Below are 11,944 nucleotides of genomic sequence, written 5' to 3' on the forward strand. Positions count from 1 at the left end.
TGTTCGATAAAAACTCATCTGCAGTGCAGCTTTCTATGACACCAGCCACAGGTTTGTTGTAGTTTTGATACAATGGCATATTTGCATTTGACTTGCAAATTTTTCTGCATGCACCAACAATACAAGGCCTCAGAACTGAAGGCCAGGAAACTCCACTAATTGAGGTCCGAGCCAAGGTTTTGATAATTATTCAAAGAACACAAAAGAAAATGGAATCCAATCTGCCAGTTGGCACCAGGAACCGCTCCGTCAAAAAAAAAAAAAAAAAAAAGCCCCCGATTCAAGCCCAAGTGGGCAAAAACTGAGCTGAAACCGAGACCAGCGCCGACAGGGCCGCCACCGCTGCCTCTGCACACACTCCCATTCATTTAGCTGAGCATTGTTCCTGCCTTTGTTTCAGTACAGCGCCGACACAATGGCATTTAGTCGCAACAAACAGCAAAGTGTAACGTAAGCAGCAGAAGTAGAGCCTGCAACGTCGGCAGTTTTACAACCATGAGTAACACGTGTGCCAAAAGATTTAGGAACTCCGTACGCACCGCTAAAGAAAACCTCCAGAAAAATACCAACTTTTATTGCTTGGCTCTGACAAAACTGTGGAGTGCATCCACCAACGTATGGAGCGGTAGAACGCTATAGGAGCCGAGGAGGCAGGCTGGCTGAAACTGAACTCAATCCAGCCCACACAAAGAGGCTGCTTTATCAGGGCATTATGTCTTAGCAAACTGCTATTAATGCAAAGTCTTTATCTTCTTTCCTTCCCAGGCACTGGCATGCATGTGTCTTTATTTAGTAGATAAAAAATAGCCATAAACAAAAATTGCTGACTGTCAATACAAACACTGAAAAGATTAGAGCCGGGAGCAAATATAATAATAAGAGGCCCTCTTAAGATATACTCGACACAACAAAGCCCTCAGTGGACAGCTGCAGGCTTAAAGAAAGCAATTGCAGAAAGTTTTAAAGAGCAATAGAATAATCTTATTTTGGGAAAAAGTAGATTAACAAAGGGAGCAGAAGGAATGACGTGATTTGTGCTTGTGGACTCTGGTTACAGATTAGGGTTCAACTGTGTTATATACACCACATGTCGGTGAGATGAAGGGATAGTTTCTGATCAGTGGCCTCAGAGTGATGTGTCAGATGAGCGTGTTGTCAATCAAAAAATAGTTCCTGCTGCACACCAGCAGGTCAAACTGCACTATGGAACAACTGATGGGTGGTCAGTGTGGTTTAGAGACAGAACACATTCACTTCACTGACCGCTGGGCTGGTTCCACACCAGAAGAACCCTGAAGGACGTCAGCAGACCATCGCTTCTCGAGGTTTAATGACCACCGGACTGCAGTTCGGAGTAGGGTGGAAGTGGGTGGAGTTGGGTGGAAGTGGGTGGAGTTGGTAACCCGGTAACCCTGCCAGGGGATCCTGAACTCAGTGATCCAAAGGGTAAGAGGTGTCACAGCTGGATGCCCCAGAACGGTTCGACCGGCCCTGACCTCTCACGGGTGGTGGAAGGCTGAGGGCATTTCTGATGGCCAACACTCATGGATGTTTTCAACGCCTTTGTGTACAAGACAAACCAGTGTACACAAACAAGGCAGTGAGAAACGTTACAGCACAAACCATAAAGGGCGGAAACAGGAGATGTTAGTGGTGACCACTGATTAGACACGACCCCTTCATGTCCTGGTCGGAGGAGTCTTCCCAAAAGGAATTACTAACCGAGTACATTCTTATCCTTTCTTATCTTATCTTAGTCATGGTTCTGGAACCGGATGGGGGATCATTAGAACCATCAAACCTCCGACCCATGTATCACAGACAGTCACCGTCACCATGTTTGCTTCCACCGACCCAGTCGGTGATGTAAAGACCAGCTGTTCTGTCCAACAGGTGGTCATGGGTTCTGATCTGAGCTGCTCCAAGTTACATGAAATCTTCTCATTTTAGATGCTGTGATTGTTCCTCTAACTGAAAAACCTCAGTGCCAGGAGGAGATCCATGGTCCCCAGAGAGGAAAGACAGATAAATTACTTCCTGTTCATTCTGTGGGGTTGATTTTGGCTGGATTCAATTAGCAGTTTGCTAGAAGTGGAACTTCCTCTTGGCTTGTCCCGTAGGGGGGGCGCCACAGTATATCATACTTTGTTCACTGTAGATGAGTGCTCATAATGTTTGGCAAAGTTTTTTATGCTGGATGCCCTGCATTTGTCCAGGCTTGGGACCGGCCTACAGTTGACACTGCCGAGACTGTGGAGCAACAAGTGAGTTCTCAACTGAGGGATCTGGAGATAACCATAGACCCAGACCAGATCGAGACATGTTATCCACTGCCAAGAGACCACCTGCAGTGTTGACAACACTCCAGAATCGTAAACACAAGATTGCTCTTCTGAAACGAGGCTTCAAACTGAAAGGAAAAAAATGTCTAAATTAATGAGAATCTCACTAAAAAGAATGCTGACGTCGCTAAAAAAGCTACAAATGAGAACAAATGTGATAACAGTTTATTCCGGTGCTTGGTTTCTGCATACGTACGTACATACGTACGTATGTACGTACGTATGTACGTACGTATGTACTACTGTATATACATACTGCATAGGTGTTTGGTCTCCTTATAACACAACTTCTTTTCACCGAGTAAATGAAGTTAATTCCAGCATGAGGCTGGGTGTGGGGGTGTGGGTGTGGGTGTGGGTGGGGAGCGGGAGCCGGGTGGAGTGGACGGCTGCAGATGTGCTTCATTCAGAGCAGCGGCATTAGAAATGCCGATCAGCTTGGCAGCACAGAGCCGCTTTCCTTTCAGCGCCGGGCTGTTGTCTGGCTCAATCGTGTCACTTTGAAGGAGTCTATTCAGAGGTATTCATGCATCTGCCTCCAGGCCACAATGGCTGCCACTTCATAGACTGTCAGCCCGCCTGCCTCAAGCCCTTCCTGCATGTTTCCCTTTCTCTAATAAACTTGGAGGAGTTCATCAACTCCCTCAATGCAGCTACAGAATCACAGACGGGCCTCTGAGTGCCCTTTAGAGGGTTTCCTCTTCCTGTTTGGTTACGTCAGTTCGGATGAAGGCAGACCTGCAGGACGTTTTTTGTCGTTCCATCCAAGCGAACGCCGACTTTAAAACCAGCGTCGGTGAAAAGAGAGACTTTCTCAAGTTTATTTTAGGTTGGAATCAAATTCTTCTTCCCTGAGGACAATAACGCCTCCACAGATTTGGTTTCCCCAACGAATCAATCAGGGTTAATATTTAAAATCAAGATGTGGCTCAAATAATTTGAATGCGGTGACGGTAAAATGGCCTTTAATCCACTGTCATACCTTTCAGCAGCGTGAACATTAACTCTACCGCACACACACACACACACACACACACACACACACACACACACACACACACACACACACACACACACACCAGCGGGCCTTTATGCATCAATAATCTCTATATATCTAAGGCCGTTTTCTATCAATTACACTTGGGTGGATGTGATTTTCTCCGACTGATGGACAAACTACCAAACTGATCCACACACAGATCACTGCACACACCTCATCAAACACACACACACACACACACACACACACACACACACACACACACACACACACACACACACACACACACACACATACATACTGAAATGAGTCCTTCACATTTCACCCGCCGCTTATATGAATAATCGCTTGGACACACTTGATATTTATTTTTATAATTTCTTTACCATCATTTTAGGAAAATAATAATAAATAAATTTTGATAGTAATTTATTTGATGCTGATTTAACTCTCGTAATAAATAAAGTTCATCTATCAGATCTTTAAGGACACTGATGGATTTATTCTATTACAATCTACAGTTTAAAATGTGTTTGTTTAGAGTCATTATAACACACTACCGTGTATATAACCTCACAAAATCATCAGTATTTCTATGGCAGCTGCTGCCTTGATGTTTCCTCACATCATGAACAGTTTATCTTCTGTTTTTTTGGCGGTGAGATGAGGAAAAACTCCTCACATCTCTTGCTGACGTTCGTCTCTGGTGTAAAAATACATTTAGTTGTAGATTAAAGCATAGAGACGCTCGACAAAGAGCAGCGCTGTATTTCTGGATGGTTTGTCTGCAGCTCTCAGCCGGACAGTCAAATGAGTTGGATTAAATTCAACACAGAGGAAGAATCAGAGGAAGAATCATTTAAAACTAAAAAATAATTCAATAAATGAATGAAGATGAAGATAAAGAATAAATTTCCTTGGGAAAAAAAACTGAATAATGTCTGGATTATCAGTGTAAAATAAGAAAACCATGAAGCTCTTCCTGGTTGCTAAGCGTAGGAATTTATTATTATTATTATTATTATTATTATTATTATTATTATTATTATTATTATTATTATTATTATTATTATTATTATTATTATTAATTTATTAATTTATTTATTTATTTATTTTTTAATTTTAATTTTTTAAACTATTTAAATTTCACCTGAAATCTATTTTAGAAACAAAATCAAGCAAAAAGAATCACATGACACGTCTGTAAATATCAGGAGCTGCTGAGTGCGTGTGTTTAAGGACACACACACACACACACACACACACACACACACACACACACCAAGCATGCGTGACGCTTGATGAATTTTTCTGCCGTATTGCTTGCGCCGTGTGTTTCCTCTTTGTCCTGCTAATGGCCGTTCGAGTCTCTTGACGGGCCCCCACCCGGCCGGCCGGTGGGCCCGGTGCTCTTTGTGCTCCGCTGCTCTTTTGTTGGCTGATCAGCCTCCCGACGGGTCGCCAGACAAGATTCTTGGCATTTGTCGGTGAAATGAAAGAAGGGTTTAGAGATGGCTGCTGAACATTCGGAGGCAGAGAAGTGAGCTGCTATTCTCCCATTAAATGCCCTCCCCCCCCCTACATACACACACACACACACACACACACACACACACACACACACACACACACACCTAGCAGCTCTCCTTTCTATATTTGTGTTCTCCGAGACATCAGTGACAAGCCCCGAGAGCTCCAGAAATAAAAGAAAATCAACAAGTAGGTCAGCCCGGCAGAAACGCTCCTGATGGAGTCGGTGACACGTAGCCACAGATTTTTAACATTTATCATGGAGCTCCGGATCGAAGGCCATTGATGGCAATGAGGAGGATGCAAGGCTTTCATTTTTGTTGTCAGTCAAGTAGAATGAGATGTGAGAAACAAAAGGACTCATAAATTTATATCTGAATTTGAATATTTTCTGAGAATATTTTCTAAATCTCTACAACGGAAAACATCCTTATTAAAAATCCGGATCGATTTATTCCTGAATAATTTTGAGACACCATGGATATTTTTCTCTGAAGGAACTTCTGCTCTGCTTTATCCTCCATGGACGTCACCTACATGACCGGTCTGTTCTCAGTTCGCTGCCCTTCCCATGATTTTTCACCCCCCCCCTCCCCGTTTCTCGGTGGTGCCACAGTGACCCAGTTTCGCCACAGGGATCAGGATGTGATCCAATGTCGTTCCTGCTCCAACCATCAACCTCTTCACGCTACTCAGCTGAACCAGCAGACGCTGGAGGGTGTTTTTATGACATCTGTCTAAACAGCATCAAGGTTCTGGGTTTGATTTCTTCCTGTGTGGAGTTAGTATGTTCTCCTCGTGTCTGCGTGGGTTCTCCATGGGTTCTTCAGCTTCCTCCTGAAACATGAAGCTGAAGAACCCATGGAGAACCGGTCACGTTAAACTGACCATAGATGTCAGGACCAATGTTTGAATGTGTGGCCCTGTGATGAGCTGGCGACTTGTCCAGGGTGTACCCTGTGTCTCACCTGGAGGCTTCAGCGACTGAAGACAAATTCAAGACAGAGACAGTGTGGACAGGTCAGGCGTGTTAGCTGCTGAGTGGACACATGACGTGGCGTCAGGGGCCATGCTGTGGCGTCAGGGGCCGTGCTGTGGTGTCAGGGGCCGTGCTGTGGTGTCAGGGGCCGTGCTGTGGTGTCAGGGGCCGTGCTGTGGCGTCAGGGGCCCACATGGGCCCTGACTCCTCTGTGACTGTGTGACACTACACTTTGAAATCCACACATTTAAATGTCTTCCTCTTGTTGGACACATGAGGATCAGGACGGTGGTCACAGGTGATCACAGATTCACCTCGGCTTACGTCGTTTAGAGTTCTTGATTATACGATGTTTAAAAAAATAAAAATAAAATAAAATAAAAATAAAAATCAAGTTCACGTCATTTTCCTCCACTTTACATCTGTCTGTCGCTAATACTGGAATTATAAAATCACTAGTAAACCTTTAAAAGTACATAATATCATGTCACTGTACAATAAATCAGAATAAAACATATTTTAAAAAATATTTAAATGATAAATTTACATGTTTTTTTCTGATTTATTTATTCTGATCTAATATTTTATTATTAGCCCGTAAGCAACCCTGGTAACCCATAATGAGAAAGACGTAGCTGAAGACAAGACAGAGACGTTTTCTCTGTACAATTTTAAAAAATGATATTAATTTGATTCTTTTTCATCTTAAAATGGATTCATATTAACCAAATATTATTAAAAGGCATTAATTAATAAAATTCAGTACAGAGCTGGGAATGGTTATATACAGTTTGACCTGGAGACGAGTTCATTCAACTAACGTCTCCTGGAACCGATTGATGACGTAAACCGAGTTATTCCTGTATTTGGTTTTTTTCTTTACTCGTTGGAGTTTGACTTTCAATCCTGAACTGTTCAGGTCTGAACAGAGAATCCTGTGAGTTGATCAATGATTTAATTGATCAGTTGATTGGTCAGGTGATGACTGGATTTTTAGATAACTGATCATCACCATGGTGATTTATGGGCGTCACATGTTAGCTTCAGGCCTCCTTCAGGTCATTTCTCTTAAAAATGTGAGTTGATGGAGAGTGGTGGTGGTGGTGGGGTTGTTGGGGTGGGGGTGTGGGGGGTGTTAATCCTGGTTTAATGCACTGAAGCCCAGCCCAGGACTAGGCTGTGATGATTGTGTTATCTCCAGCCAACATTTGGGTCCCCCCCCCCATTGCAGAGGACTGGAGTGGATGGAGAGGAGTGACGCCCGGGGAAAAGTGTTCTTAATAGCAGCCATACAAGTTGTGTGTAAAGCGGCTTCACGTCACTGGATTTGTTTGAAGGCTCCCTCCATCCTGAGTCTTGTTTTTTTTTAACCAGGCTTATTCTGAACCACAGAAGTGGTTCTTTTCCCTCCTCCAGTCGGTCCTGCACCAACAGCAGCGACTCGCTGCCGCCTTAAACTGGAGATGATCCCTGAGCACAGATACTATCACTTCACAGGGTGGAGCTATTTATGTGTTTGCAAGGTATTCTGGGAAATATGCACAATCACATCACAGGAATTAATCAATTAAAAGCTTTCAATTTCTATATTCCAAAACCATCATGAACAGAATAATCCAGAATAATAATCCAGTTGTTAGAGGAACAAATGTAATAATGATCACCTGTTGTTGTTTGTTTGTTTGACCAGCGTCATGAGGACCAATCAGAGCATCTTATCTGATGTCTCACCTGCCCACCCCCCACCCACACACACACACACACACACACACACACACACACACACACACACACTCTGCCTGACATTCTTCCACCAAAACCAATCTATAAAAGCGACCTGAAATGAATATTTAAAAATACAATCTGAACAACAGGAGCGGAAACCTTCCTCTCTCATGAATCTGCGCCCCGGGCTTCGCGCCACGAAGTGCGCCACGGAGATGAAAGTGGGGAGAAATAAAAGGCTCAATTTAATCTGCTTTAAAGCCCCTCGACAGAATGCGTGCGCCTGGAACCGAGAGTGAGGGCTGATAGGGGATAAATAGATTTCTTACCATGCCTCGCAGCTATTACACCCCTCTGCAACACACACACACACACACACACACACACACACACACACACACACACACACACACACACACACACACACCGCTTTCACTACAGCTGAAGGAGGCTAAGTCGTCACGTTATTAACGCCAGGCCCGGTTGACAGTGAGGCACCAGTAGGATGGTGGGGGGGGGGGTCACCAGTCAAACCAGTGGTCAGGATTCACTGGAAACGACCGGCACAACAAGCTCTGACCGCAAAAACACTGAGCAGTTCGAACCAGGACCACCAGGACCACCAGGACCACCAGGACCACCGGAGCCACCAAGAATCAACCAGTTACATTTAGGTGTGATGGGTGAGGGTTTTTTGTTTTTTTGTTTTTTTTAGATCTGCGCCAAATTCCGTTAATCAACACGAATAATTAAAAATAATAAAAATATTTTGTTAATATAATTGTTAAACTTCCGATTAGAAAACGAAAAAAAGAAAGGATGTGTCCACCCTCCGCTTAGAGTCATGGATGTTCTTCTGATGACAAAAAACAACAAACAAACAAACAAACGGTTTTCGATTATAAACAAAAATATAAACAAACGGATTTCGATTATAAACAAAAAAACAACAAGTAAACGGACTCAGTGAAAAAACAACACTCAACCGGACTGTTTTTAAAAAATAAATACATAAAAAAGAGGATCCAAACAAACCCGGTGTTCTAAAATACCGGCATCCGATCTACAAACAAATTAAACATTAAAAATAAGGTTTCACTAAAACTTTGAGGACTGATTGCAGCCAAATTTGATCTTTAATTCTCCTTTTTAAAAAATACATATTTAAATTATGATCAAGTTAAGGTTTTTTTTTTTTTTAACGATGTGATTCGAACCCCCCACCATCATCTCCTTTTGTTCTAGACTCAACTTGCCGCCCCTACCGGGACACCAACGGGCAGCCGTCCTGGGCCCCGGGCCCCGGGCCTCCAGCCCCCTGACACCGACCATCAGTCTGTCAGCACCGCCTACTGGGCCGCGCGGCGGGAGCGCGCCCCGCTCCGCCCCGCCCCCTGCCCCGCCCCGCTCCGCGGCCCCCCACCGTAAATAATTAAGCGGCTCCTGTCCGCTGGGAGCGCAGCTTCAAGGAGCGCCTAAACGGCGCTTTAGGCCCAATTTGTAGGCGGTCCCGGCGGACAGCTGCCCCCGCGGAGCGGACGGGTTCCGGTTCGGGTCCAGCAGCCTACCTTTGTCCCCCAGGATGCCGTCGATGCTGTGTTTGGTCTTCTTCTCCCCGTCTTCGTCCTTTTTATCACACTCATCCTCATCGTCCCTCTTTCCGAAACGAGCTCGAAGGACGCGGCTGATGGAACTCACTGCAAACACAGAGGCGGCGTCACAACAATATCCCATAATAATACCGATGATATATAAATTAACAACAACAATAATACTAATAATAACACTAATAATGATCCTGATAATAATAACATTAATTTAAAAAAATCAATACTACCAATAATGCTAATAATAAAACTACTGATATAAATACTGATAATACTAATAGCAAACATTTTAATACCAACAAAACTAATAATAATAATAATTATAATAATAATAACACCGATTATAATACTACGAATACTAATAATTATAATAATATCGATTATAATACTAAGAATACTGATAAAACTAATAATACCGGTTACAATACAAAGAATACCTGCTACTACTACTAATAATAATACCGATTATAATACTACAATACTAATAATGCAGAATAATAATAATAAAGTCAATAATACATATGAAAAAAATTAAAATAATATAATATAAAACAATATCATATATCATACAGCATGTCACATATGCTATTATAATACTAATAATACTATTAATGTAACATTCTACTACTACTCATGTATAATAATTGAATAATAACAATGTATAATAATAATAATAATAATAATAATAATAATAATAATAATAATAATAATAATAATAATAATAATAATAATAATAATAATAATAATAATAGTCACAGCCGTGAAGGGAGACGTGAATTAAACGGGGCTTACCGGAGGAGGCCTCACCTGAAGGGACTGTGCTTCTGTCACACACGCCGTCCTTCAGCAGCTTGTCCCGGATCTCCCAGCTGAACATCCCGGGGTTGTCCCGTTTGTACTCCTCTATCCGCTTCTCCACGTCCGGCGTGGCCACCTGCTGCAGGTGGGAGAGCAGGACCCAAGAGGGGCGGTGGAATGAGTACAGGAGGCCGTCAACGTGCGACAAAGGGGGGGGGGGGGTACTAATATTGCTTCATACTGACTAATGTTGCTGTTGTTGTTATTATCATTATTGTTATAATCACCCCCCCCCCCCTCCCCACCTGCCCTCACCCTGGGCTTGCTGCCTCCTATTGCCCCGGGCCGGATGGAGCCCGTCTCCTGGTAGCGGCAGAGGATCTTGGACACGCAGCCGTGGGAGACGCGCAGCTGCCGGGAGATGACGCAGGGCCGGATCCCGTGGTGGGCCATCTCCACGATCTTGTGTCGGATGTGGTTGGGCAGGGGCCGGCCGTTGATGAAGACCCCCCCGAGCTGGTTGACCCGGCCCTGTCCTAGAGGAGTGGACACTGCGGAGGACACAGGACCCACTCAGCTGGGGAGGAACGTTTGGACTGTGGTGTGGATTAAACCGCGTGGACGCGCCGAGATTTTAGTCTTTATGTAAAAAAAAAAAACGAATTTGTGAAAAAAAAAAAAAAAATTAACGGGATTTTCCACAACAGACTCGAACCGAACCGGAAGAAAGAGGCGGAAGGAAACCAGCTTTATAAATAAATCAGAAGAAACGTGGACGAATCTCCGGGTTCGTTCAATTTGGAACGATTTTATTCTGAGGGATGTGACAGCTGGGGGAAAAAATCCCTCAGTGTTTGTTTGTTTGTTTGTTTGTTTGTTTGTTTGTTAAGCTGTAGGCCCACACGCGTTAATTGTGTGGTTGAACTAAATTTAAATAAATCCAATAAACTACATTTTTAACCCAATAATCAGTTGTCGTGGAGAAAACCGACAAAACGTGAACTTAACGAATCCGAGGCCTTTTTTCAAAGGTTCTGCTCCATCTGGGCCAGAGGTTCTGTTTCCGGAGCGGAGGAGGGCCAAAGCTGCCCCCCCCCCTATCCCCTACCGGAGCCTACCTTCCAAAGGGAATCCGGTGCGTGGGTAATTCTGTCCGGGAGCTGGGCGCATCATCCGCGGTACCGTTCCTGGCAAAGACGACATAGCACCATCCAAAAAAAAAAGAAAAGAAAAGAAAAGATAAAAAGTTTAAAAAAAATAAAGTTTCTAGCGGTCCGGTTCACGCGTGGACCGCGGTGTCCACAGATGTTATGACGGAATAAACTGCCGGGGGTTCGGAGGAGACGGAGAGACCCACGCAGAAGGTTGGAGCGCCGGACCCGTGGATCAGCGCTGGAGGTCCTCACGCTGTGTCACCACTCTGTCTGCCTGTGTGTGTGTGAGGGGGTTTAACCCGGTAAACCGGGGGTGGGGGGGCGAGGGTGGGGGGGGACGATTTGTGTCGTGGACCGACCGGACCGGGCGGGCTGGAGCAGGGAGCGCGCCGATAGGTTCGTGGGGTTTTCTCTTATTCGGGAGGGAACGGCGCCAACAAGTTTCGTCAGCCAATGGGAGGGCAGGGACACACACACACACACACACACACACACACACACACACACACACACACACACACACACACACACACACACACACACACACACACACACACACACACACCTGTACACACATTAAAATAACCTAATAATGAACGAGCCCCTCCCGCGTTACGCGCACTGGGATCCGTGTATTTTTGAACATTTCAACCCAGAAATCCACAAACATAAATCCCCTTTCCCCCCTCAGCAGTACTGAAGTCCACAAACGTTCTACCCAAAGCCCATTTTACGCAGCAACAGCTGCGCGCAACGAAGTCAATACGAGACGCGACTGAAAGGCCGCCGCCTGGAGATAGTTCATCAGT

General features: G+C 44.4%; 1 protein-coding gene across 4 annotated transcripts in view; it reads right to left on the reverse strand.

Moving 5' to 3' along the window:
- LOC137608819 (paired box protein Pax-7-like) overlaps window positions 1–11,387 on the reverse strand; it is a 40,435-nt gene extending 29,048 nt beyond the window's left edge. The window contains exons 1-4 of one of the 4 annotated variants that reach the window (XM_068335423.1): window positions 11,100–11,387; window positions 10,297–10,532; window positions 9,991–10,117; window positions 9,145–9,273 (exon numbers count right to left, since the gene is read on the reverse strand). In XM_068335423.1, coding sequence (XP_068191524.1) covers window positions 9,145–9,273; window positions 9,991–10,117; window positions 10,297–10,532; window positions 11,100–11,184 — 577 coding nt within the window. In that variant the 5' untranslated portion in view covers window positions 11,185–11,387. Of the gene's footprint in view, window positions 1–9,144; window positions 9,274–9,975; window positions 10,121–10,296; window positions 10,533–11,099 lie in introns of all 4 variants that reach the window. The other 3 variants (XM_068335409.1, XM_068335416.1, XM_068335404.1) reach the window with 3 other exon arrangements.
- Window positions 11,388–11,944: the final 557 nt, after the last annotated feature.

The sequence above is a fragment of the Antennarius striatus genome, chromosome 2, assembly GCF_040054535.1.
Source record: "Antennarius striatus isolate MH-2024 chromosome 2, ASM4005453v1, whole genome shotgun sequence".
Classification (NCBI taxonomy): Eukaryota; Metazoa; Chordata; class Actinopteri; order Lophiiformes; family Antennariidae; genus Antennarius; species Antennarius striatus.